This window comes from Anser cygnoides, chromosome 2 (assembly GCF_040182565.1).
Source record: "Anser cygnoides isolate HZ-2024a breed goose chromosome 2, Taihu_goose_T2T_genome, whole genome shotgun sequence".
NCBI classification, from domain to species: Eukaryota; Metazoa; Chordata; class Aves; order Anseriformes; family Anatidae; genus Anser; species Anser cygnoides.
Genome location: NC_089874.1, coordinates 48,476,341 through 48,504,208, shown reverse-complemented (window position 1 = coordinate 48,504,208; position 27,868 = coordinate 48,476,341). Strand labels below are relative to the sequence as shown.

At 42.4% G+C, this 27,868-nt stretch overlaps 1 protein-coding gene across 1 annotated transcript; it reads left to right on the top strand.

Moving 5' to 3' along the window:
* Window positions 1–2,086: 2,086 nt before the first annotated feature.
* KCNG2 (potassium voltage-gated channel modifier subfamily G member 2) lies at window positions 2,087–27,868 on the top strand. The gene is made up of 2 exons (XM_048075847.2): window positions 2,087–2,899; window positions 22,511–27,868. The coding sequence occupies exons 1-2, from the start codon at window positions 2,156–2,158 to the stop codon at window positions 23,318–23,320; spliced, it is 1,554 nt and encodes a 517-aa protein (XP_047931804.2). The 5' UTR covers window positions 2,087–2,155; the 3' UTR covers window positions 23,321–27,868.

Genomic DNA, 27,868 nt, shown 5'->3' with positions numbered 1-27,868 from the left:
GAGCACCTTTTTTATATGTAAACCAGCCTTTTTCTGACTTCTTACAAATATACAACTTAAATGCCTTTCTAAAATTTTATGTCTGTATCTGAAACATAGAAGCAGGAGTACCACTGCAATTGCCGTAATTCAGTTGGATGTGGTTGGTAGTATTTAGCAGGTGACTCATGGCCTTGAGTAGCAAACGTTCACCACTTCTTTTTTGGAGATTGTTTTGACTAAGTCTAATGAACTCAGAGATAGTGAGTTGATTATGGATAAAGGAATATGCGTCTCTGGGAAGGTGCTCTAATTTTTCTTGGCACCCTTTTCTTCAGTATCCTCTCCAGGCTGAGACATGAGACTCAAAGGGAATTAGAGAATGTTGCTTATAAATTATGGAGTTACAACCTCATGGTTACCATCTTGTTATCAGTAACATTAGACCATCCTTCACACTTCAACTTTTTCTCCTGTCCTTTGTCAGCTTACAAGATTTCTACATTCTCTTCTTAAAATCATTCATCATCACTGCATCCATTCTCTGTCCAAATCTTTCGTGTGGAGTCTCAACACTCACGCCAATTTCTTGTTTCCTACTTTACATTTAAGCAGTTGAGGAAATTTTAGGTGATTCACTAATGTAGTTACACGGTAGCAATTCAAGATATCCTAGTACTGTTTTGGAGAGACAGCCCTGGAGAACTTTGGTGGAGAGCTCTGGAAAAGGTGAGGAAACAACATAACAGGTGAAAAAATATGTTCAAGAGATCTGTGGATGATGGTGTGATAAAGGACATGTAAGCAGAAAGCGCAAACTGAATCCTGGAGTTACCCATAACGCTTGATTGGGTAAGGCAGAGTGCAGCAGCATATTAGCCTACTTAGCTGTCTGAGCAAAACCTCTTGCAGCAAGAATCTTTCACTTCACATTAAAAAGCTGCAAACTTCTCTTTTGTCTTGTAGCCTGACTAGAAAAGGAGGGTAAAATCCGGTTCCCAGCCCCTTGCTTTCTGCCACCCCTTTGAGATCAGTGGGAAAAATCTATCATCTGATTTCACTCTGGTTATTTGTTCAGGAACATTTGTCAGGAAGAGGGCAGAGCAATCACTACCTTATACCTACCTCTATTAAACTGGGATGAGCTGGATTCGGCATTATCCAGAAGTAAGAGCAGCAAGCAGGTCGCCTCCAGCTCTGCTTTGTTCTGAGGTTCAGCCTCCCATTTCAGAAATGCTGCCAGACTGCAGGACATTCTTTCCACCTCTGTTAGTCAAAACCACACCAGAATCTCCCAAGGTTCCTGGAGTGATTTCTCTTCCAGACTGCCACCTCTGACAGCCTCCACTCAGAGGCAGGATGTGCACCTCCCTGCAGGAGATTTCTTTAGATTGTATGGCAGTGACCTAGGCATGACAGCACAGCTTTGCTACTTTTATCTACTGGTAGATATGCCCAGTATAGCTTTTAATGCATTTTGATGGGACAACAGTAGCAAATGAATCTCAGTAGTACACACTTTGTGCTCAAGCACCCAAACTGGCTTGGGTGCTGGCTGCAGACTTGATTCTCAGCTCCAGCATATTCATTGCTATTAGTAGCTAAACTTGGTAAATTTAAAATAGGAGTTACCAGCATTACTGCAATCACATTTCTGATGGTACTGCAGGCATACATTTTATCCTCACACTTCAGGCATTTTTTTAATAGGTATTTTAAATAGATGGGTCAAAATAATCAAAAAACATTTGCAACTAATTTCCTTCCTTACGTTGCTAAAATGTAAATTCCCTTTAATCTAAAAGCCCCAATTCCCCTTCCCTAGACATCTGGGATAGAGCTTGAACCTGTAGAAGAGAAATTGCTGAAAATGTAACACTGTTTTTTTTCCATTCATTCAGTGACTAAACTACAGAAGTATGGACATGGCTTTCAACCTTACTGCAGTTTAAGTTCTTACTCTCCAGTGGGTATAGGGCGAATATGGTTCTAACATAATAGGGGGAAAAGTAATGTCATGGAGAAAAGTTTAATGAGATGAGATTGTTTTTCACCTAGCAAAGTACTCATTTTGTTGTCATTTAAAAATTCTGTTTCACAGACCAACTCTACTATCAAGGACCAGATGCTTTGAGTAGCCTCTACTTCCCTATGAACTCCACACATGTATTAAGAAATGGCATTACTCACTGGAAATGCAGATCCTGCGTTCAGCTCCTACTCCTTCAATAACTTGGAAAGCTTGTGTGAAGTGCAAACCAAGAAAGGACTTTTCTACAAAAAGGCCAAACTTCTGCACCCTGGGGAAGACTTGTGCTGCTTAGCCCGCCTGGATGACCGGACCAGGTTTGTGATCATCAATGTAGGTGGCATTAAATACAAAATCCCGTGGACCACCTTGGAGAACTGCCCCTTGACCAGGCTTGGGAAGCTAAAATCTTGCAACAATTATGATGAGATCATGAACATCTGTGATGACTATGATGTTAGCTGCAATGAATTTTTTTTTGACCGTAATCCTTGTGCCTTCAGGACAATCATGACTTTCCTGACAGCTGGGAAGCTGAGGCTGCTCAGGGAGATGTGTGCTCTTTCTTTTCAAGAGGAACTTGTGTACTGGGGTATAGAAGAGGACCACCTGGAGTGGTGCTGTAAAAAGAGATTGCGACAGAAAGAGGAGGAGGCAGCTGAGGCCAGGCTGTATGAGGGGGAGATGGTATTTAGTGAAACTACGCAATGTGCCTTCCAGGACAATAGCCGATTGAGTTTGTGCATGAGAAAGCTCAGGGATATGGTGGAGAACCCCCACTCAGGGATCCCAGGAAAGATCTTTGCTTGTATTTCAGTCTCTTTCGTTGCCATCACTGCAGTCAGCCTCTGTATCAGCACCATGCCAGATGTCAGAGAAGAAGAAGATCGGGTGAGTGCAGCTTTTCTCAGAGTAAAGTGTGTTTTGTGTTGTCTCCTTGGGGAAGGTGATAGGCAAAGTCACTCTGGCAACCATGCAGGTATTGTATTCGGTATTTATGATGTGGAGAGCTAGCCAGAGTAGAACACAGAAAGCATTATGCATTTAATATTGAGGGAAGACTGGGCCAAGCTTTGTCTTGCCAGCACATCTTTGCCAGTTTACACTAGTCGATAGTTTTATCTAACAGATTTGTTTTCTGTTATCGTGACAAGATGACAAACTAGCTGTTGTGGTTATCAAAATTAGCCTTGCTTGGGAGTTAATTCTTTGAAGAGCATTCAGAGTTAAAAGCTAACAGATCAGTTTTCCTTAGAAGAACTTTAACGTACCCCTTTTAATGAACTCTCAGTAACTCATTGTAAAAAACACATCTAAAAATATTTTAATGTTACAGGTGAGTTAAAGGGCAGGGAAGCTGAGGCAGAGATTTAACTGTAGAAACAGAGTAAATTTCCCAAGAATTTAGTGCTTTGTTTGTGCAGAAGTTCAGATTCCTAGAATTAGCTGTATGTAGGCCAAAGAGAGCTCATGCGAAGACTGATAAAGGAGGACTTTCACAATTGAACTCAATATATGCTGGAATGCAATCTAATGGGTTTGGGGTGGCAACTTTTGGCAGAGTTCGTGGCCTCTTTAGTTTTATTCAGATCATAGAACAAAATCATAGAATCATAGAATCATTAAGGTTGGAAAAGACCTCCAACTTCACCTGGTCCAACCATCACCATACCACCAATGTCACCCACTAAACCATGTCCCTAAGCACCACTTCCAACCACATTAAACACCCCCAGGGACGGGGACTCCACCACCTCCCTGGGCAACCCGTTCCAATGCCTGACTGCTCTTTCTGAGAAGAAATGTCTCCTCGTTTCCAACCTGACCCTTGCGGCACAACTTGAGGCCATTCCCTCTAGTCCTATCACTGGTTATTTGTGAGAAGAGGCCGACCCCCAGCTCCCCACACCTTCCTTTCAGGTCCAAGAAAGATCCTGATTGTCTGGGCTTCTTTTCCAGCCCAGTGATCATTAAGTGTGTTTGTGAACTTGACCTCCCAAGACAGTACTTCATCCAGCCAAAATCTGTCTATTAGTTGAATACTAAGCTCACGTTAAAGCAGATCTCATCTTGTGTGCCATCTCCTAGCTGCTGAATGGCTCGTCCCTCACTGGTCATTAACTGTCAGAAGACATTTAGTGTTTTGTAGTGTTGGAAGTAAAAGCATGCAGATGAAAAATGGGTCCAGCAATTCCACAGAGACTCGTGCTGCATTTGACTGAGTACTTTGTGTGCAGTTAAATCAACCTTTGCTTGTATGCTTAGGTTAGATATCAACTGAGTTGTTTGATTTGAATCATTAAATAGCAGCAGTTCATGCCAAGAAAAAAGAAAAAATATTTCATATGTTGCTTGATGGTTGATTCATTATGACACCTTTGTTTTCAAGGCTTTTTATCACACAAAATTTGAGGATAGTAGCTAAACTGGGTAATAGGTAAAGCTATACTGTCCTAATAATTAAAAAAAAAAATTTCCAAAATGTATGCCTTTTACTCTAATTAAACAACGGCGCTCCAGTATGCTAGAATTTTAAGCATGGGGGGAATATTTTACTGTTGAAAACTGAGATATGTTTTATATTTAGAGGTTCCTTGCTTTAAATGAGAGCTGAACAATTGCTTTCAGAGTAATCTGTTAGAGTTTAGGCTCCTTACATTTTTACCAATGATCAGAACATAAATAGGGACTATTTACTAATAAAATTTCTTGGGAGGAGAAGGGTAATGAAGGGGATAGAGCAAACATATGAGAGAAGCATGGAGTTCTTGGTAAGCTGTGGCCATTAAAAGGAGCACGTTTTCATACAGGCAAGTACAAAATTGTACAATGAAAATGAAGGCAAACTTACTTTTGCAAAAGTGGGGAGTCTCTAAAAAGGATTTAGAGGACAAGCAATGGAATACAAGTTCCTTTTGCAGTATAAAATCAGAAGGGTTAATACAATCCTTGAATTTGCAAGCTTAGGGAGTAGTGATTAGAAGCTGAAAGATAATTTTGTGCCTCTATGCAGCATAGGTGAGAGTGACATTAGAATACTGCAGTCAGTTCTCACATTCACATTTTTAAATGTTGTTTTAAAAAGTGGAAGAGGATGCAAAAAACTATCAATATTAGACACCTGGAGAAAATGCCATACAGTAAGAAACTTGAACATTTCCATTTATTTAGATTATCAAAAGGAACATCAAGGTGACAATTAATCAAACAAGAGTCTTTTATTGGGGGAGGGAAATATATAAACTAAAAGAACTAAATTAAGCAGAGAAAGGATGTGTGGTTAAAAGCTGACTCCTAATAAATTCATATGGGAAACTAGGTGCCAATGTTCAATACCATGGTGATTAATTACTGGGGCAGTATGAAGAGAATTATTGGATTTTGTGTTTTTTGATATTTTGAGTTCTAAGCTCAGTGCCCTGCTGGAAGGTAGCCTTTGGCTAAACACATGCTAATTCGTTCAGAAATAAATTACTGCTTTCAGTTCAAGTTGCAAAGGTGAATGCTTGTGATATAAAGGAGATCAGAGTAAATGATCTGATGTTTTCTTATGCCCTTAAATTCCAAAAGCACAGACCTTCTGCAATAAGCTTTGTTCTGTCCTTTCCACAGAGAAGGACTGTGGACAGACTGGAAGCTGATATTTTGTTTGAGATAAAGGTAATTCTGTAGCAGACAGCACAGGTGAGGTATCACTTCTTACATAGCTTATTTCATGTCATGTTCCTGGCCCACTACTGAGCCAGAGCAGGTCAGCGCTCTGAGGTGTAATTAGTCATGCCAGGAGTCATACACAGTGACTGATTTTGGTCCTGCACAAATGGATGTACATACTTGTGTAGATCTTTTCAGCCTCAGTAAAGCTGGGCAAGGAGTCAGGCATCTGCCCACGTGGAGTGGCTTGTAGGAGCAGAGACCTAAGTTACAGACTCCTTGTGTGTCGTCTGTACATGGCTTGGCAAGGCAAAGCAGCTCCTCAAATAATAGGTGTGGAGAGAAGAGAGCTCATTGAATTCAAAGGCATGTTAATCGTCCTGAGCTGTATCCTTTAGTACCTACTATAAAATTCGTACTCAGGGATAGCTCTTTGGTCTGATTTTACATTCTCCTAACAAGCAGAAATGTGTCTGCATCTCTTCTGGCTAAGGAACAAAAACAAACAGTAAATATTATTTCAAAGACGCGCAGTACTCAGTGTGTACATTTTCCAGGCTGTCTGGCTGGAGTTATTGTTGTTATGATTCTGTGTCAGAGCTGAAGCGGTAGGTACTCTGATTAACAAGCGGTGGTCTTTTCCCTGAGCTGGCATTTTCTAGAAGAGATTTATGTGCCACCTATCTGTCCTGTTATTGCTGCAGGGAAAGAGAGGACCTTATAATGAACTAAGTGTTCTGGAGAGCAGTTTTTCATACCCTGAGCCTTTAATATGATCCGAAGAGACCAGCTGTTACTACCAGTGATGTCTTGCAGAGGTGTAAGTAAATGTGGGATCTTAAAAGCCTTAATTACCAAGTGTATGAGGAAATCATAGAATCATAAAATCACTAAGGTTGGAAAAGACCTCCAAGATCATCTGGTCCAACCATCCCCCTACCACCAATGTCACCCACTAAATCATGTCCCTAAGCACCACGTCCAACCTTTCCTTGAACACGCCAGGGACGGTGACTCCACCACCTCCCTGGGCACCCCCTTCCAACACCTGACTGCTCTTTCTGAGAAGAAATGTCTCCTCCTTTCCAAACTAAACCTTGCCTGGCACAACTTGAGGCCATTCCCTCTAGTCCTATCACTAGTTATCTGCGAGAAGAGGCCGACCCCCAGCTCCCCACAACCCCCTTTCAGGTAGTTGTAGAGAGCCATAAGGTCTCCCCTGAGCCTCCTCTTCTCCAGGCTAAACAACCCCAGTTCCCTCAGCCACTCCTCATAGGACTTGTGTTCCAGGCCCTTCACCAGCTTTGTAGCCCTTCTCTGGACACTTTCCAGGGCCTTAATGTCCTTCTTGTAGTGAGGGGCCCAAAGCTGAACACAGTACTCGAGGTGCATTATTTTAGGTATCTGCCTATGTCTTTTCAAACAGAGAAAAAAATCAATCATACATTTTGTTGACTTTATTAGCTGCTCCAGATGTTCTAAATGACAGTGGCAATGCCTAGTGTCAAGAGTGGGAAAGCATAGTGTTCCCATGCACTGCAACCATCTTATTCTCATTAATGGTCACCCTGATTCATCTCAAGTTTTACTCTTTTTGGAAGTAGTATCAGATTTCAGGTGCTGTACAATTATTAATAAAGCTGGCAGAATCAGATCCTAAACTACTTTTTACTTACCAAACTATGACATGCCTTCTATGATTTTTTTATCATTTAGCTTTTGTTTACTGATTAAATCAAATAAAACCCACCAATCCAGTGATGCACATGCTAACTGCTTCTGAAATTTTCAGGAAAGTGAAGTGGCTTAACCAAGTTGGGAATACATTACAGTAAAAGCTTTAAGAACACAGTAAGAGCTGAACAATCAAAAGACTTTAAGAGATTCATCTGAAAGCCAGGTGGTCATCATACTAGACTCTTCATTTTTCTTCTTGGAGAAAAAAGAAATTTCAACCATTTCTATCTGAAGAAAGCTTCTTTATTTTGTTAGACAATCTTCCTCATCACAAAAAAAATACGGTGAACAAAGAGATTAATATCAGCCATTTTGTCCTGATTCACAAAAGCATTTGTAGGGCTGAGTCCCACTGAGCTCAATCATTTGTAGTGGTATTGTGTAAAAGAAGGAGAAGAAAATCAGATGGTACTTCCTTCTTCACTATGCTTTCTAATGCATTGGGAAAAGCTAGGCTAATTAAAGATGCTCTGATAGGAAGTTACAGTTCAGTAACCTTCAGCTGAAGAACGTTACAACAAAGAGAGAGACTCATAAATAATGAAGTTAATAATAGCTCATAAAGAAGCCTGAAACTATTTAACCTTCTAAGCTTAATTTGCACACTGTGCTTCGACTTTCATGAAGAGTAGATAAATTTTGAATGTGTGTTTTAAACAAAGTTGTGACTAAAGACTTCGGTTTGCAAAGGTACATGACAAACCTAATTTCAGACAAGGTTAAGAGAGTCTTGCATAACAAGTCATCAGGAGAAGCTGTTGATGTATGTATGGGCTGGATGATCAGGCAGTGAGGTGCATTGAAAACTGGTTGAATGGCCAGGCCTAGGCTGGTAATTGGTGGTGCAAAGTTTGGTTGGAGGCCAGTCTGGTCGGGTGTCCTGGTGGACACCAAGTTGAACATAAGCCAACAATGTGCCCATGCTGCATAGAAGGCTAATGGTATCCCGGACTGCATTAGACAAAGTATTGCCAGCAGGTTGAGGCAGGTCAACCTTCGCCTCTACTCAGTGTTGGCGATGTCACCCCTGGAGTACTGTGTCCAGTCCTGGGCTCCACAACAGAGTACAAGAGAGACATGGAGCTACTGGAGAGAGTCCAATGAAGGGCCATAAAAATGATGAAGGAAAGGTAGAGAGAGCTGGGACTGCTCAGTCTAGAGAAGAGAAGGTTCAGAGAGAGTCTTATTATTGATCCCTGAAGGGATGGTACAAAGAGGATGGAGGCAGGCTCTTTTCAGTGATGCCCAGTGACAGGACAAGAGGCAGCGGGCACAAAATGGAACGCAGAAGGCTTTGCCTGAACATAAGGTGACCTTACTGTGCAGGTGACTGAGCACTGGTACAGGTATTCCAGAGACCTAGTGGAGTCTCTCTCCTTAGAGATATTCAGAAGCCATCTGGACATGGTCCTGGGCAATGTGCTGTAGGTGGCCCTGCTTGAGCAAGGGAGTTGGACCAAATGACCTTGACCTAGAGGTCCTTTCCAACCTCGACCATTCAGTGATTCTTTGATTATTAATGTTGATTTCTTTAGGTTTGTAGTCTAAATAGGTCATTAAATGAGGAAGAAATATAAGTATTCAGGGCCTCGGGGTGTCAGAAATGCCAAACATTTTGTTGAATGAATGATAGATACTACCTCATCTCAAAAGTCTTCCAGTTTGAGGTACTTCTAGGTGGGGAAAACTGTCATTTTTACATTAAGTCATTTACTGATTTCAGTGAAAAAGTATTGTAGAGGATTTTAACTCAGCGGCATTTGTGTTGCATAGATAATTTGTTTTCATGAATGAAAGTCTTAATAAAATTGTAGCTTCTGTTTTTCTTTTCTTTATGGAATAAACTGTTATAGGAATTACCACACAGTCAACATAAAACATGTATTTTAAAAAAATCCCATCTGGAATTACAGATAATTATTTATAGCATATAGGCACCAAGGGTGAGGTTTTATAAAAAGAATCTTAAGAAATTGAACTAACTTATTTCCCTAGGGATCATCAGAGAATGCTTTATACCATTTCCACAGCTCTGCTGCTTAAATGCAAAAACAATGAGCTTTGGCAATATCAGCAGTTAAGGCATCTGAACTGTCAGTACATCATACTGATGTACTCGTCTCGCATATTGCTAGGTTGCATTTTGTGTTCACTCTGGGCAGTCCAGGCCACAGCTATCTGGGGGGTAGGGATGGAGGGGACCAAATAACTTGCTAAGATTTGTGACCTGCCTTTTCTACAGCATTGTTGTCAGTGAAGTTCCTGCAGACTCCTAAGATTCATGTTCAGTTTCACTTCCACGTAATACTCACAGCATTGCAGAGCTGTATTTTAACTATAATTGAAGTGTTCCTTTTTTTTTTTTCATCATAAACTTAAGGTACATTTTCTGTTCAGATGGTGCTTACACTAAAATATTAACATAAACACCAAATTATAGGCTTTGAGAGCATCCTTTACCCACAGCTTTAGTCATCAGAAATATGCAAAATGTTTGCATGCTCCATCTATTTCATGTAGTTTGATCTCCTGTTTTGTGTAGTCTGTGTAGGGTAGTAGTTTTGTGTAGTTCAGTTAGATTGTGAATGCTTTTGGACAGAAAGCCTGAATATGTTTGGGGACTTTATCATCACAAATAAAAATTGCATCTATAATGCTGTTCAGATACAAGTGCACATTCCTCATATGTCAGCCTGGGAGCTAGGTTTCTAAATAAGGATTATTTTTTTTATTATTTTCATCAATGAGACCATCTTAGTTCATGCAAGATGCAATCACTGTATGATATCGTTACTATCTCAGACTGAGAAATAGCTGCAAGGTTTCTTGTGGTGCAAGTCTGAGTCATCGTAGTGTAGTATCCCAGCTCCTATCTGACGGTCAGAGAAATTTGCTGTGCATGTTGCCTTTCAGGCAGCTGAAGGTTGACTGAAAGCGGTTGGAAATGACGAGGTTTAAAAAATAAAAGGGATGTTGCTTCTGTGGGTCACACACATACCTTTAAAGTCAAGGAATCAAGGACCTCTCCACAATGTTGAATTATGTGGGTTGTTGTTTTTTTTTTTGAGTTGTGTTCATCTTTTATCTAATTCCCATGAAATCTGCAAATAAAAGACTAACAGCAAAATGTTCTCTGCAAATACGAAGAAGTGGTGATAGTGGTGATAATGTCCTTTGACCACCACAGCACAGGGAACTGTGCTTCGCCTGTGATTCATCTGAATGGTACAGCCCTTAATGTAAAAGAAATATGTGTATTAATCTTTCTTTTGTGGATCTGAATCTAAATCTGTATTGGTTATCTGCAGAGTGTTTCTCTGCACTGTTAGCTGGGGGATGAAGTAAGAATTGGGTAAGATAAAATTCCTGTTGACTTGTTGATAACTTTATGATGTACTCATGAACTCTCTCTGTCTACAAGGTATCTTCTCATGAATAAATAGCAGGCTTAGGTTTTCTTTTAAATATTGTATAAATATACTGCAATATAACATTAGTGATAAATAATTAAACAGCTAAGACTCTTCCATAAAAACATTGGTAATTCTGTCACGTTACCTTATATATGTTCAGTGCAATGTGTCTCACCCAGCAAAATGTACTCATATTTAGTTTCTTTTAAATTTCTGTGGTTCCACTGCTATAAATATCAATACCTACCAGTGGGCTTGTTCGCCAGATCTCCAGGTAAATCATCCAGGGAGTCTTTGAAGCAATCTCATGATAATAGTTGTGTGGTCTCAAGTCATATTTGTAAAATTAATACAGCTACTAAGTATAGCCGGGATTGTAATATTGTCAGGGTACAGCATAGCTTCTTCACCCCAGAGTTTGTGCCATTGCCTTTTGCAAGACAGCTTGTGCTGTATGAGTATGTTTAATATCGTCTTAGTGTTTTGAAAGAGAGGAATCTTTCGTTGATTTGTAATAAAAATAAGGTCTGTGTATTCATCTCAGATCTCGAGGGCATGTTGCTGCCCATCCCAGAGGTTTTGAATAAAAGAAAGCAACCAGATTTTTGATTGGCTACATCTCATAGAAGTAGGCTGAGGTAATGAGCTGACTGGGCTGTGCACTAAAGCATTTAAATTTATACTTACATTTTCATTGCTTAGCATGTCATGACTGAAATGAAGTGTAGAAGTTCTTGAAATTGAGGACTTTTTATAGTGTTCATGGAGACATTTAAATTCAAGACAAATTAAGAGAGGAGTGGTATGCAAATGGGAAAAAAAAAGGTTAAAAATTTTGCAATAGCTTTTTAACAAAGGCTTAAGAAAGGGCTGAAAGAAAACTGTAGGGTTGATAGACTCTAAAAAGATAAGCATAATATTAGTTCCAAGTAAAACTATTAAAAAAACAATTCTAGTCTGTTCAGAAGATGACTCAAACAATATAATTTTATAAGATTATGAAGTTTTCTGGAAAAAAAATATCTTCTAGTGTAGGTACTTATACTTCTGTAAGATATTTAATTCAGTGCCTCATATCCTTCTTTAATTAAAATGCCATTTTTCAAAAACTTACCTCCAATATTAAATGTTTTACAAATTTCTATTAGATTTCAAAGTAGCAGAAAACTAACATGAGAAATCATCACCCAGTGACAGCGTATGTGGAAAGACTTGAAACTGTTTCTGGTTTTGGTTCAGAGCTGCTTAGGTGTTTTGTTGGTGGTTTGGGAGAAAATAAAAAACAAGTGCAAATTAAATTTACACATAGCACAGAAACAACACACTAGTCAGGTGCTAGAAGTACCTGTCACAGTAAACTGAACTGATTTGAATGTGGCCAGATAACTCTATGCTCGTCAGCAGAGACCACAACTTTATAAGTGAGTGTAAGTGAGTATGCCCAGGATGAAAGACTCTTTCAGAAAGTGAGAACGCAACAGAGGATTTGTAGATGCTGGTGAACAATCAGCTGTATGCAATTTCCCGTGTGAGAGTAATTAACAGACAAAGCACGAGGCTTGAGATAGTGTCCAGATCCGGTATCCATTAAGCAGGTAAATTAGCAAAAAAAGTGAAAAGAATTACTTAAAACTTGAAAAATCTGCTTTACAGTGAGATAGTGAAATATTTTTTAATGCGATAAACAGCAGAATAAGAAAATGCTTGTGGACAACAGTGAACAAGTGTCTAGAACCTGAAGGTAGACAAATCCATGCTCTAAATAGGATATATCACAGTGTTGGTAATTAAAATACCTAAAGATACTGGAGTACATCTTATGTAGTTTTTAAATACATTCTGTCAGCCTTTTAAACCTCTCTGGGATGGCAGGATCCTGAACCTCGTCTGTCACTGACTGTATTGGTAGGGTGTCCTACAGAGGCTGGAGCATCTTACAGTCAAGGTTTAGTCTCAGTGCTTAGCTCTGTTCAGACCTGAGCTTGCAGCTTCAAGCCATTCAATACATCCTGAACTGTGCTTGGAACAGAAATTCCAGCACCTTTTTGAAAAGTTCACACACACACACAGAGTTTCTGTGGGCAGAAGCTGTGGATATTTCATCCAAGACCCTAGCTTGCTGCCTGTGTACACAGCAGAACTTCTGCCTGATTCTAAGGTAAGTCACCCAGTTCTGCTCTGCTTCAGCGTCACAGATAAACACCGTTGCCTTGGGCAGAAAGAAGAAATATAGAAGAGTGCAGGGCTCCACAGTGGTCAGATTCATCATGCAAAAAATTCACCCACTTCACAAATTCAGGAATACAGCTTAGGGTGTTTTAGTGCAAGGGCAATGCAGCAGCAGATTGCCAGCTGCGACTGAGCCACTACAGAGCAGGGGAGCAAATCTGCCCAGAGGCAAGACAGGCAAATCCTTCGCTTGTTTTCAGCTAATAGGATAAAGTGACAGAGAGGGTTAAAAAAAGCAGGTTTGGAAAAATACGTAAGAGAAAAAGAATAAGCTTGACTCTGTCCTTCATTCCTCCAAATTGAAAAAACAGACACCCCCAACTTCTATAGCAGGTTGCAGGGTTGCAGGAACCAGTAAAACTAATGTGGGTCAGTAAAATAGAACCAGCAGTGAGTGGGAGGCAGGAGGAGGAGAAAAGCCTATAAAATGGATTGAAAGAAAGGGAAAACTAGGGAAAATAAGCTTTAAAATGCTTTAAAGAATCAGTTGTTCTTTTTAATCCAATTAGCAAGTTACAAAATGTGTGTGTGAGAGTGAGAATAAGAAAGATTCTCTTTTAGTGCTTGAAGCAATCTTGAAAAGAAGAAGAAAAGTATATGATGCTGGGCTTACAAGCTTGAGAAGTGGGCCCACGTGAACCTAATGAGGTTCAACAAGTCCAAAGGCAAGGTGCTGCGCCTGGGCCGGGGCAATCCCAGACATGAGCACAGGCTGGGAGAAGAACTCACTGAGAGCAGCCCTGAGAGAAGGACTTGGGGGTTCTGGTGGATGAGAAACTCGACACGAGCCATCAGTGCACGCTTGCAGCCCAGAAGGCCACCTGCATCCCGGGCTGCATCAACAGGGGTGCCCAGCAGGGCGAGGGAGGTGATTGTGCCCCTCTGCTCTGCCCTTGTGAGGCCCCACGTGAAGTGCTGGGTCCTCCAGCACAAGAAGGATGTGGGGCTGTTAGAGCAGGTCCAGGGGAGGGCCACAAAGATGCTCAGAGGGCTGGTGTACCTCCACCATGAAGAAAGGCTGAGAGAGCTGGGGATGTTCAGCCTGGAGAAGAGAAGGCTGAGGGGTGACCTCAGGGCAGCCTTTCAGTACTTAAAGGGGACTTGTAAAAAAGATGGAGAACAACTCTTTGCTCAAACAGATATTGACAGGATGAGGGGGAACGGTTTTAATCTAAAAGAGGGGGGATTTAGATTAGAGGTTAGGAGGAAATTCTTCACTCAGGAGGTGGTGAGGCACTGGAACAGGTTGCCCAGAGGTTGTGGATGCCTCATCCCTAGAGATGTTCAAGACCAGGTTTGAAGAGGTCCTGAGCAACTCCACCAACCAACTAGTGAGTGGTGTCCCTACCAATGGCAGGGGGTTGGAACTGGTTGATCTTTGAGGTCCCTTCCAACCCAAGCTGTTCTATGATTCTTAGGAAGCTCACAGCTGTAGAAATGGTATATCTGTATAAAGATATAAAAGAAGACCTGAAGGTCTGAAAAGACCTCTAAGATCATGTGGTCCAACCTTTTAAAAATCATCATTCTTTTCTGTGTTACTGTCGGTAATACTGGCAGTGGCACTGATAAACAAATCCTTTGCACTGAGTCCCCTGAGGTTAGGCTGGGCAAGCAATGCCTGGTCCAAGCATGGCAGGCTTTGTGGGAGCCACATTCACACATTGCCCCGGGTGGTTCCCACAGGGAGGATCTGCTGCAGAACAAAGCTGCTAGAAAGAAAGTGATATGGACAGTGGTCTGTGAATTCTTGCTTTGAATGCTGTGGGAGTTCTTGAATTTCAGATATAGTATCTTATTCTCATGGACCTATGTCTTCTTGTGTAGCTGTTAATCTTCAGACAATTTCCAAAGGTCACTGAGAGATTATAAAACTGCCAAAGCAGAGCCCAGATACAGCTAACTGCTGTTTTGACTCAGAATATCTGGTCACAAAAATGATGGCAAACACGTTCTTGAGGTCGTAGGGTTCTAAATGTCATTACTAGCCCGCTTATAGTCTTACATTGTCCTTTAGATTAATAACAATCACAGAATCACAGAACGGTTGTGGTTGGAAGGGACCTCTGAAGGTCGTCTGGTCCAACTCCTTTCTTCAAGCAGGGACACCTAGAGGTTGCTCATGACCATGTCCAGATGGCTTCTGAGGGAAGTGAGGGAAGTTTGGGTTATCCTGTTTGTGCTGAAGAGGACTAAAGAATGATAATTAAGGGTTATGCAATAAAGAATTAAAGAATGAAAAGGATTAAGTCCCATTCTGTGGACTGAGGTGGGGACTAAACATCCAGGCAGTAGATTAAGATTACAGTATTTTCAGCTAGTCCACATAAATCTGTGTGAGAACATTTGACCACACCATTAAACAGTGCTTCTCTTCATCTCCTTGTAATATTTACAGACAGCAACTGTGCCTCTTTTCCGCCTTCATTTGACGATGGCAAACAACTCAAATGCAATTAATTGTCTGTTTTTAAGATAGTTTTTCCATTCCACTAATCATCCAAGTAACCTTGGGTTATTACTTTCTCAACTCATTCCAGTTTGAACCATCCTTCTTGAACATGAATGGTTCTTGAAGAAATCAAATCCTTCACTTACATCTTGCAGTCTGTCAGTGAGCTCCACATACAAATGTTGTTTGTTTCTTCTGAAGTAGCAGTGTAGCCCCTCTCTCCTCGTGTGTAGTGTGATCAGACTGAGAGATAGCAGCAGCTGGCTGCTGGGGCACATACCATTCCCTCAAGTCAGTCACAGAGTCTGAGGAGTTTTTAAGGTCTTAGATGTCTTTACATCCCCCCAGCCTCTCCAGATGAGGTACTGTTCCATTACTGATAGGCATCTGAAGAACAGGGAGGTTGATCGTGTTCTGTTTCATGGATATTTGTGGTCTCTTTTATTCTTTACATGCTTCTTCCTTGCAGTTCTCAGTTTTTGGTTGCTCTCCATAAAGCACAGCCAGATAACACTCATTTCCCCCCAACAAATGCTGTTGCTTTTTGAGATGTGGGTTTTAAAACTAGGTGCAGCTGTGAGGAAAAACTGGTTGAGAAGCAGATGCTTATGAGAGGATGTTTTGTGCACCTGTAGTACTAGTTATCTGCTTTCCATTCTTCCCAGAAATTCCTGTGTTTTCCTCCAATATTCATATATATACACCCAATCTGTGCAGTCAGAGTGCAGCTGTTAAGAGGTTTACAAGATTTTCAGGGAAAAAGGTTAAACAGGTCTCAAGGTTCAACATTTTTAGCTTAGGAACATTTATAGCTGGCGGTTACCATAGTCTGTAGGCATCTCTTGTTCCTGTTGGTGTTCCATGGTTATTTGCAGCTTCACGAGCAGATTAAAAGTTACGGGCTGAAAGGTATTGAAAAGTGGTGATTTGTGGCTGTGTTGTGCTAGAGGTCAAAGGAATTCAGAGAGAGAGCAGGTATAGCTCTTGCCTATCTCCTCTGCTCTTAATAAAGTTCTATGGGGAAAAAAAAAAAAAGGAAAAGGAAAAGAGCTATCTTATATCAGTAATACCGCTGCAGACTGTTAGTGACAGTCCTCCCCAATAAAGGCAAGGCTCTTGTTATCTTTTGTAGCAGCTAGATGAAGCACAAACTGAGCTCTAGCTCCAGATCAAAGTGTCTACAGCAAGAACCAGAGGGTTCTTCTGTGGCCCCTTGGTGGCTTTACAAACAGATAACACTACTTTGAATTCACAGCCAGAGAGCTGTGAGGACAGACTGTGCAGTAGCTGAATCATCTTTGCTCAGGAGCACAAGAAATGCTCGGAGCAGGCTGGCTGCCAGTTCGGACTGACCTCAGTTTTAATGGCAGAGGCACTAAATTGCAGTAACGGAGTCTGTCGGTGGCCGCCAGGAGAGGGGAGCATGCCTGTGCCCGAGGCGGGGGGTTGCTCTGCCATTCCAGCACTCCGGCGGTGGGTCACATAGCAGGAGTCGTACACCCATCCTTGCTGTGAAAATTGACTGGGTACTTTTATCAGAAAATCGCTTTTCATCCCGAAATTGTTTCTCATCAGAAAATGCCAGTGGGAGCAAAATCTTTGTGTCTTCTTTGTGTGTATGCCTGGTAATGCTGCTGGCTTTGCTGGAACTTCTGTCAGGAAGGGATTATTCGTTTCAGGGTGATGCTCGGGACCTTGACCCAGTAAGGCAGGGCAGGCTGGGACAGGGCCAGGTGCAGGTTTCCACCCTCCTGTTTCAGAGCAGCAGCTGGGTCTCTCGCCAGCCAGGCGAGCACACCAATGATTAGGCCGCTGAATAATTGGAAGTGTGTCTGGGGGGAGAGGCGGTGTGGGAAAGGAGTGTCTGTCCTCTAAACCTCTCTGCAGACCTTCAGTGAAACAAGCAGTCCAGCCTCACACCCAAATCTGGCAGGAATGACATAAAGCACCGGGCTGGGGGCTGTCTCGCACTCTGCAGCTATGGACAGCCTTCGTATAAGGACCTTCGTCTGCAGGTCTCTGCGACGCTGATCTCCAGTGCTGAGACCTTCATTACAAAGAATTTTTTATTTAAAGAATAACTTGGTTTGTCATGCACAGAGCAGCATTCGAAAAACAAGACCCAAAATGCTCAAGTGACAAAAGGCAAGTAGAAGAGGATCCAAATAACATTTTAGAGATGTCATGATTTTAAAGCTTATGTAAGGGCTTTTTTATGCAGTTCCTCTCATGGTTTTGTTGTTATTGTTTTCTTACACTACAAACTGGACAGGAAGGGAAATCCTTCTCTATATGGGTAAAGGGGGTGGCATTGAAACTTCTTCCTCGAAAGTACTGTGGAGCTACTGGACATGCAAAAAGGTGTGCAAAACAGCACAAGAGCTGGGATAGTTAAGAGGTGATCTGGCTTTTGGCATCTTCTCATACCAGAGGGGGCAGATGGCATCAAAGCCTGTGAGAATCTAGAGAAAAGTCAAAATTTCTTCTCAGGAAATCAGAGGGAAAATCAGGGGAAATCAGACAAAACAATGATCAAGAAGTCACGTAACAAAGTCTACAATATTTCTGAGGCACAGTCCAGGGAAGTGCCAGTGGAAGGGACCCCACAGGCCAAACCACAACATTTCCGAGAGGCGGCTCAAACTTTTAGGCTATGTAGAGCGGTGAGTACAGTTGGGCTTGAACTCCAGTGACACCAGCTTTTCTTTATGTAATCTTCTCAGTAGTTCTTTTGGCAAAGAAAATCTGTCCCCAGAAGAAAGGTACTGCAGTTGGCTTTTTGACAGCAAATTTCTGTAAATCCTAGTGAAAGAGACTCACTTTAATTTGACTGCACAGAATTATTCACTAAGACATTCCGTCTTTTCTTTTTTTGTGTCCTGAGTTGACATTCGCATGTGTCCCCAAAATCCTGTGTAACTGCAAATGTATTTTTCCTATACCACTGCTTTCTGTAATCAAAAGCTTAAGACATTGTTTATTTAATGGTATGGCTATATACATATTTAAAAAATATATATGTTAGTCTTTTAGTATTAAAAAAGTGTAATGGGAGTATCCTTTGTGATTGCTGTTCATTCTATTTATTTATTTTTTTTGTTTAGACCCCTAAATGACAAGAAGAAATCAAACTGTTGTGAAAGCTAAAAAACTTTTTTTTTTTCCCGTGGCCCATCTTTATAAAACTGGGTATGAAAATGTAACCATAAAAATGTATCAGTTAGATTACCAGACAAAGAAATATGGTTAGTCAGAATGAGAGCTAGCTAAAAGGTACATTTTTTACTTTGAAAAAGTAAAAAGCAATATGTAGTTGTTAATGTACATGTTTATAGCCATGATATAACTTCATCTTTTTATGAGAACATACAGCATTGATACAGATCTGTTTTGGGCAGGACACTATCTGATTCTGTTAGGACTTGTTTTTCCTGTGTTCCAATGGCTGGTTCATTCTTGGTTGCCCTTTTTCCCATTTGTGTGTGTGTGTTTCTGTACTTTTCTATTTGTTTTCTTGAGTGGAAAAAAAAAACTCAAAAACCTAACCACAGTTACAGCATCTGGATGGACTCTTGAATACATAGTTAAAAAATTTAGAATGAGAATATTTGCTGTTTTTTTACAATGCTGTTATTGAGGGGAAAAATCTGCAAGCAAAAGCAGCTGCAGCCAAAAGAAGCAAAGTGCAAAGAGCGTGAAACATGCGTTTGTTTTTTCTGTTTGTGATTTCATCTGAAGATTGTAACAGGTCATGCCGAGATGTAAATGAAACAAGGTCCAGAGAAGAGAAGGACATTTAATTAATGCAAAAAGGCCTGTGGCAGGTTAATTGATACACAGGTCTGCTTTCTAAGACCTGCTCAGACCCTCTTATTCTCAGGACAGCTTTCAGACAGAGCCAGACTTGTTCAGATTGCAATAGGTTAATAACAGTACAGAGAAGGAGTCATACTTTGCTGAAGATAATTATGCATCAGCTAAAAAAGGGGATTGTTTCATCCCATTAAAGTGAGCTCTGTGTATCAGAGCATTATCACTCCACTCTACTAAAAGTAAACATCGCAGCATTCGCAATGTCAGCTGCAGAAAGTGGGAAGAGTGGAGAAAAGCCAGAGCCCCCCATCAGTTCTGGATGGAGTACATTTCGGCTCTTCATTACAGTGAGGGGTAAAGATGCTGGTTTAATTCTGCTGTATTGGATGGCCCAAACTTCAGATACATCCAAGCCTCTCATGCTCAGCTGAGTGCAGCCTGCCAGGCTGCTCCTGCACTTGCTTTTTTGATGTAGTTCTGCAGGAGACTGGAGGCATAAATAGCAAAGCTGTGGATTTGTGAATCTACCCAGGATAAACATGTCACAATGTAAGAGGGCAGATGGAGTCTTACGGAAGACATCTCCGCTGGTATTCCATTAATGAAGAACAATGTTCACTCCTCTTTGCTCCCATACCAAAATTCATATACAGAATTGCTTAGGAATGTTACCTTCTCTTCTGCACCACGTGGGGTGGAATACTAGACAGCAAGTCAACTATTAAATATCTTAACATCTTCATAGGTTTATTCCAAGGCTAAATTTTCCATAGGCTTCACTGACCTTCCTTAAACTTTTAATGGCATGGAAAACACATAAAAATAAAGACCACTTCTTGGCAGATAGGTCTGTTAAAGCAGGCTACATTTTAGTCTCCTTGCATGGTGGTCCAGGTAGTGAGCTACCATTCAGAGAAAGGAAATGTGCACATTGGTGGGTGTTGTTTTTTTTTTTTGTTTTTTTTTTTCCTTCTTGTCATTTCTGCTGCTTCACTTTAGCCATGATTATTCTTCTGTAGGTTTTCTTCAGAAAGTCTCAGTTTGATCCTTTTGTGTAAGTGCAAGGATAGTGTCAAGAGCTGCAAATCACCTGCAACCATTGCCCTTAGGAGTGAGAGCAAGCATATCCTGATAAGCTAGATTTGTGCAGTGGGATGAAAGCTTCTTTGTTTGTTACCTACTGGAAGAACCTCGCAACTTAACTATGACATGAGAGAAACCCCTAAAAACTACGTTTTGTCCCATGTGTTATATCTGTAACAAAAATACTTATGACCATATTAGTGTAGTGAGGCAGATATAAATTCTAGTCTTCATACCTATCAAAATTAGAGAGGAAGTTAAATACAGGCTGAGCTACTACATTAGTAAAACCAGATTCTCTCCTCCCTGTGATATGCTTAAGATCTTGGCAGGGCAGCAATTTCAATGGGACAAGTAATTAATTTTCTTCCCATACCAGAATGACCCCCTGGGAGACAATGGGAGGTGTATCATGCCAATAGGAAGCAGAATTTAAAAACACCTTGAAGTACAAAGCACTGCAGTCTTTTCGTGATGTTTCATACAAGGATCACAAAGGCAGGATCTAAGGATTCCTATCTTAAATGTGAAAAGGGAAAAACACCTCAGCACTTTGGATAATATCTTGGGGTAGCAGGGCTTTTGTGCTCAAAATGTGTATCCAGTTACTCCCCCACGTTTTGGGGAATGCTGTAGTTAGCGGGTGAAGAAAGATCCATTACTTCTTTGCTGTTATGTTTAACAACAAGAATAAAAGAATGTGTAAACACTTAGGGAAGTGATGAAAGTAGGATGTGTCACTGTGCAGTAAAAATTTCCTCAGCTCTGTCTTGCAGAAGACACCCGTGGTGAGCGTGTGGGCAGAAGTTGTTTATAGATGTGCCAGGTTCTCAGATTGACCATTGGTGAAACAGGCCTCACCCAATGACACAGCCTCGCAGCACTTTAATGAGATTTTATCGCTATAATTTAGCATAGGCAAGCAGAATGATGTTTTACGTTCATACCTAATAGCCGGTGTGTTCAGTGGGAATTACATATCCCTCCAGTGTGGATGTATTCCTACACGGTTACAAGAGTTTTCACAAACTCTTCCAAGTCAAACTGATTCACCAAATAAATATACACTTACCATAAATAAATATACACTTCCCTTCCGCTCAAAGCCACCAGTGCATTAACACTTTTATGTGAGCACTTACAGAGAAAACAGCGCTAGCCCTATAATTGTCCACATCAAAATCTATTTAAAGAAGCTGGTTATTATTCAGCTGGAGTTACCAGCAGTGAAGTAGAGGAGAATTGCCACAGTCTTTCTGCTGTTGAATTAACAATCAAAGAACAGTCATCATCACCATTATTGTTTGCTTCTGTTCACATGTTCCAGATGCTTGTTTACAGGCTTTGTAAGGAAAGAAGTAAGGTTCTGTTGATTTTCCACTCATTGAGCCTGGGGCACTTTTTTTCCCAGTGCTTTTCTACCTCAGAAAGCTTGTGGGGTCATCATGGTCATTAGTTGCTATAGGTTAGGTAATTTTAAATGGTCCTTGGAGTTCCTCCTCTTTTTCTTTTAGAAATACCTACATTTATCAGTACTTCCTATGAGCTTTTGGCTATAGGGTTAGTGGGTTAATAAATGCTCACTGGCATTTCAAAAACATTCTATATTCTGTGAATAATAGATTGTAGGTGACTCCAACCACACAACATAAAAAGCTGTGGGTGTTTATGAGCCATTTATAAGCAATTTATCATTTATGAGGAGGGGATGGTGCAATCTTCCATTTATTAAGGTCTGTGAATTGTGTACTAATCCTTTCTGCAGAATGTTAAAGGCTTACTCAGAAATGAGGTGTGAGCCGCTGGCTTTTCAGCAGGGGCTGTCCGACTGGCAGCTGATAACATCACACCAAATTTTTGGCAGCCCTGGGACACTCCAGAACATTGTTAACTTGTCCTGCAGCCAAGCACACAATTAGTTGCTCTGTTTTTCAGTCATTCATTCCAACTGCTCTTAGCACTAATGATTTTACTTTGGTAGCTAGCGATTTGTATCAATGTAACATGCTATTGGTACTTGCCTTCAAGAACTCCTACTTTGTGTTTCTTTGGTTTGCTCTCTGGCTAAATCTTTTTCTTCCCCATTTTTTTTTTGTTTTTTCCTGCTCCTCTTTTCCCCAGGGTGAATGTTCACAGAAGTGCTACAACATCTTTGTGCTGGAGACAGTGTGTGTGGCTTGGTTTTCGTTTGAGTTCCTCCTGCGATCCATCCAGGCAGAGAACAAGTGTGCTTTCCTGAAAACCCCGCTCAACATCATCGACATCCTGGCTATCCTGCCTTTCTATATCTCTCTCATTGTGGATATGGTCTCTACAAAAAACAGCAGCAAGCCTGGCGGAGGAGCAGGGAACAAGTACCTGGAACGAGTGGGCCTGGTGCTGCGCTTCCTGCGGGCTCTGCGCATCCTCTACGTGATGCGATTAGCGCGGCACTCGCTGGGGCTGCAGACCCTAGGGCTCACCGTGCGCCGGTGCACGAGGGAGTTTGGGCTCCTCCTGCTCTTCCTTTGTGTTGCCATGGCCCTCTTCTCGCCACTGGTATATCTGGCTGAGAGCGAACTGGGAGCCAAGCAAGAATTCACGAGCGTGCCCACCAGTTACTGGTGGGCTGTCATCTCCATGACCACTGTTGGCTATGGGGACATGGTGCCTCGTAGCATCCCTGGACAAGTGGTAGCCCTGAGCAGTATCTTGAGTGGTATTTTACTGATGGCCTTCCCGGTCACGTCCATCTTTCATACCTTTTCCCGTTCCTACAGTGAGCTGAAGGAGCAGCAGCAACGAGCAGCAAGCAGGCAGATGCGCCAGCTAGAAGACAGCACCAAGCTCACGGGTGGTGACAGTTCACAGGGGCTCGGTGTTGCATCCCCACTAGATGCTGCCAGGGAAGTGGGTCAGCCAGCGGTGGACCAGGAAGCCAAAAGAAGTTAAAATTCTCAACAGTTAAAGTGAGTTGGCAGCACAAGAAGCTGTAGACATGGTGGATGGGGTCAATTCTGCAATCAGAACCTCCTGAATTGCATAAATTAGGAGCAGACACACACAAGATTTTCCCCAAGGACCAACTTTTGATCTTAAGGGCCTACTGAAAAGCGTCCCTAGAAACTCTACCAAGTTCAGCTCTGCTCCACCACTGTTTGTAGGGCATTTCTTTTCTATTGAGTAACTGGTTTTGGCAACCTCAAGGAGCAGCTGTTGAATGCAGCCAGGCAGGAGGATATAACGAAGCACCAAGAGTCCACACCGGGGTGCCATTTGGTGGGGCAGTGACCGTGCCACCTCCTCCCGTCTCTGCGACACCGTGCGCGACACGCCGAGTGAGGGGTTTCCTCTGGTGTGCTCCGTGCACGGGGAGTTCGTTTTGGCAGCTCCACCGAGGAACACAAATCTCAGACAAGCAAAGGGATGAGGGGGAGAGAAGGGCAGAAATATCTCTTCAGCTTTCCCAGGGGCTTGGTTTTGTCTGTTTTACAAATCAGGCACCGCCAGCTGCCAGCTCCAACGTGTGCTCTAGCTCAGTATGCATTATTTAGTAAATATGCGTATTTACCACAGTAAGCTTTGTATCTTAGCCCCATGACAGAAATATACATAGAAAATCTTCCTGACTATTGTACTGAACGTTGAATTGTTGGTTTTCTTTCTTTTCTAACAGTTGAATATAACAAATACTTTTACAATTCACAACATTTCTCCACTTTCTTTTAATGCTTTCCATCTCCCATGTATCAAAACCATGTTTAACAGATGAATAAACCTCAAATACGTGCTGCCCAGGAAGGGGAAGGTGATGTTATACCAACAGTGACTCCCAGTTCCGCATACTCTTCCTCAGTGACTGCAGTCAGGACCAGTCCAAATTGAGTAAAGTCAATGAGACTCCTCCAGTGGCCTAAGCTGCAGCACAGCATCTGTGATCTACATTAGGAGTAGGCTTTTTTCCCCCTACTAAGAAAAAGACAATGCTGTCATCTAAAAATCATTATTGTTCTGCCTGTTCCTTCTGATTCTCAAAAAAAATGGTCAGTTGAAAGGGAAGATGAGTGTGGTGTCATCTGCATGTTGTTTACTGCTGCTAGTCTCATGAGCTTTCCAGTCCTCTGACGTGTGGTTTTCCAACTTGAGGAGCTGTGTAGCTGGTCTAAGTCAGTGCACTGTGTGCATTTTTAGGTATTCCTCCAAGTGGGATAGTGGGATACTTTAGGAGATAGCAGGGAAGGGGGCACAAATGCCTCTTGTACCTACAGCTCCATTGGTATTAGCAGAGCTGTAGGACCAACCGTGGTGTTGTCCTTCATATTCACCTCCTCCTAGGAAGAGAACGAAATATTAAAGGTGGGTTTGTTGGGGTGTTTTTTGTTTTTTTTGTTTTTTTTTTTGCCTCAGCTTATAGCACCAACCCTACACTAGCAGAGTTCTGTGTTAAGCCATTCCTTATAGGAATGGAGCAAGGGAAAATAAAAGGTTACACTCGATTTTAATAAAAATTGGAAGCTGTGTTGCAGAACAAGTGCCTCTGGTGATGCTTACGATTTGTGTGACATGGGGAAGGTGATGTTTCTCTGTGCTGGCATGAAGGCGTGTGTCATAGTGGTCCAGCCAGGACCCCATGCCCCCAGTTCCCTATGGCCCCTAGAGAAGAGCAGCACGTGTCCTCTCAGTACGGCTGCAGGCTGTGCCTGGTGGAGTCAGCAGACAAGACACATGCACATATGCACACTCATACCAGTGCATGCACAGGCTGTGCAGCAGCCACTGCTTGGCACAGCCATGAATGCATTTTGTAGGGAGGGGAGGGCTCGATGCCCTCTCAACGCCACCTGCTTTGGGAAGGGAGCTTCGTGTGCCAGTTTCTGGGGACAGGAGCGGGGCCGTGGAGGCACGTGGCTACGCCAGGCTCCCAGCGCCAGGTCTGCGGGGCACACTCTGGGCTTTGTGCTTGCGGCCACTGGAGCTGCAGCCCTGGCACTGCTCCCTTGCTGCTGCAGCAGAGGGTGCCTCGGGGAAGCACAGCTGTGCCAGACACCCCCGAGCACTGCTGCGAGATGTGAAGGGAGCACGCTGAGCCCAGGCACTCAGCAGGCTGTGTCTGGGTCTCCGGTCCCCTGGCTGCATTGAGTTACAAACAAACTCAGCACAGCCACGTGCACAGGGCTCTGCCACCAGTCACAGCCTGCCACCACACGGAGCTCGTTTTTGTGTGCCAGGCGGGAAGGGCTAAGGGGTGATGGATGCTACCTGTGCTGACTCAGACTCCTGGCAAACCAATACCAGCGTTAGGTTGCTGTGACTCATTGAGAGATTTTTTTTATTTTTTTTTTAAATCCTGACACAGGAATTTCTTGCATTAAGGCTTATTAAGGTTTGACATTGAGGTTCAGCATTGCGGCTGTGAAGCAAAGTGAAGAACGTGGGTGGGCAAGGCATGGCATGGTGATGGGGGGAGGAACAATGCATTTTATGATGTCTTCGCCTGCATTCAGGTGAAAGCCTTCCGTGACACTTCATGTCCCATGCACATCCCCTGCAGGTCAGAGCTAAATCTCTGGTGTGAATGCAGTGAGCAGCGGCCCTTCAAAGGGTGCAGAACACATCTCCTCAGGGGGGTAGGGCCCATGAACAGTCATCAGTATAAGCTTACTCCTAAAAGCTTACTCGTCTTAAAGCAGACATCCTTGCAGAATGAAGAGCTTCATGCTTGCAGTGCTAGAAATAAGCTTTAATTAATGCCTCTTGTGGTCCTACAGCATGAAAGAACTACACTGAGACAGCTAACTGCAGCTCAGCAGCTCTGTAGCAAAAGTTGACACCCATTATTGCTGCGGTCCATCAAGTTGCTATTGTCCTACAACAGCGAGTTCTTTGTATTTTCAAAAGGCACATAATTAATTCCAGCACACACCGAGTTTTAATAAAGTGACAAAACCCACTCATCATGTTTGTTAGTCGAGGTCTGACTTTTAATAAAGTTTCATTTTATCTATTGAGATGACAGATGAGGAGACAAATATAAACCAGGAGCCTTTTAAACAAATTATTTTTGGAAGCTGTATAAAGTTCTGATGCACACATTGCCAGACATAAAAGATACCCAGAGGACAGTGAGTTCCCCCCAGCATAGCTGTTATTATGAGTGATGCTTATTACTTCTGATCAGTAGCTGGAGAATTGTTGGTTTTGTGCGTGGTTGTTGTTTTCTTTGACATGGCACACGAATGATTTAGGGCCATTTATCACTAACTAGAAAAAATGCTGTACTACTGCCTGCATGCATGCCAGTGCCAGTAGATAGTTATATATACTTCTTGTGAAGCACAATCTAGCACTTCATGGTTGTAGCACATTCTGTTTGCATCAAAGAAAAAGAAATGTCCTCTCTGGCATGGGACTGAGACTCATTGCGTGTTTGAGAGCTCAAAATGTGGTAACAGGCTTGTAAAGGGACAGTGTTAGAGGGAGCGGCACAAAGTCAGACAATTCCTGCTGCTGGTATGGCACAGGTACAGCCATCTTCCACCTCAGAGCAACCTTAATTAAGAAAAATTACAATCATAAAACCATGACAGTCATAACACGCTCCTCAGTGGTCACCCAGACAAAGGTTGCTGTCTCACATCAACAGGGCCAGAACAGGCATAACCTGTGGCAGCCTCACAGCAGTTGCTTCACAGGGGGCAAAATATCCATAGCGCTCACAGCACCTCGCCCCTACTAACTACAGCCTTAAGAGAGTGTGAAGCACTGGAGCAGAAGAGGGAAGAGGCAGATGAAGGGAGTAAAGAAATCCTGTGTGGTTCTGCTGGCCCGTCTGAGGCTGAGCAAAACCCCTCAGTTTCAGCTTAGCACAGGTAGGACAGTACCCATGAGAGTCAAATCCAAGTAAACTGGGACACAGAAGGGGCAGGATGGGGGTCTGGAAGTCACAAGTTGTCCATCGGGGCACTTCCAAATACTGCTTTCTGCTTGGGACCTGGTTACTTTACAAGGCTTTCATATGGAGATGTGTCCACTGTTTCTGTGCGTGCCTCACATTTTGTTCTAGTCCGCTTCTTTTATTCGTTGCTGTTATCACAGGTATTCGGACAGTATGTTTATTTATTGGTATACTGTTGAATTCTTTCTGTTACCAACAGTGAAGAAGGTGAGCACTCCTTGACACAGTGGTTGACCATGAGATGTCACACCTGTTTTCCTCATCTTCTGTGCTGAGGCTGTGAGGAGCATGTCCCTCATGTCCCCCTGCTTGTCCCTCAGCTGTGTCCTGTCTTTGACCTCCTTGTGCAGTTTGCCTGACATGGTTTTGTTTGCTTGCTTTTCTTAAAGCTACATAGTAATCTCTTAGTAATTTGTTTTTACCGTGACCATCACAAGCATACAAGAGAGTAGGTTAAAAAGACGGCGAGTGTAAGTTCGCCCCAGAATGTATGAAAGAGCTGAGGACAGATATCCACAATTCCTGTCATCCTCTATCATGACCTC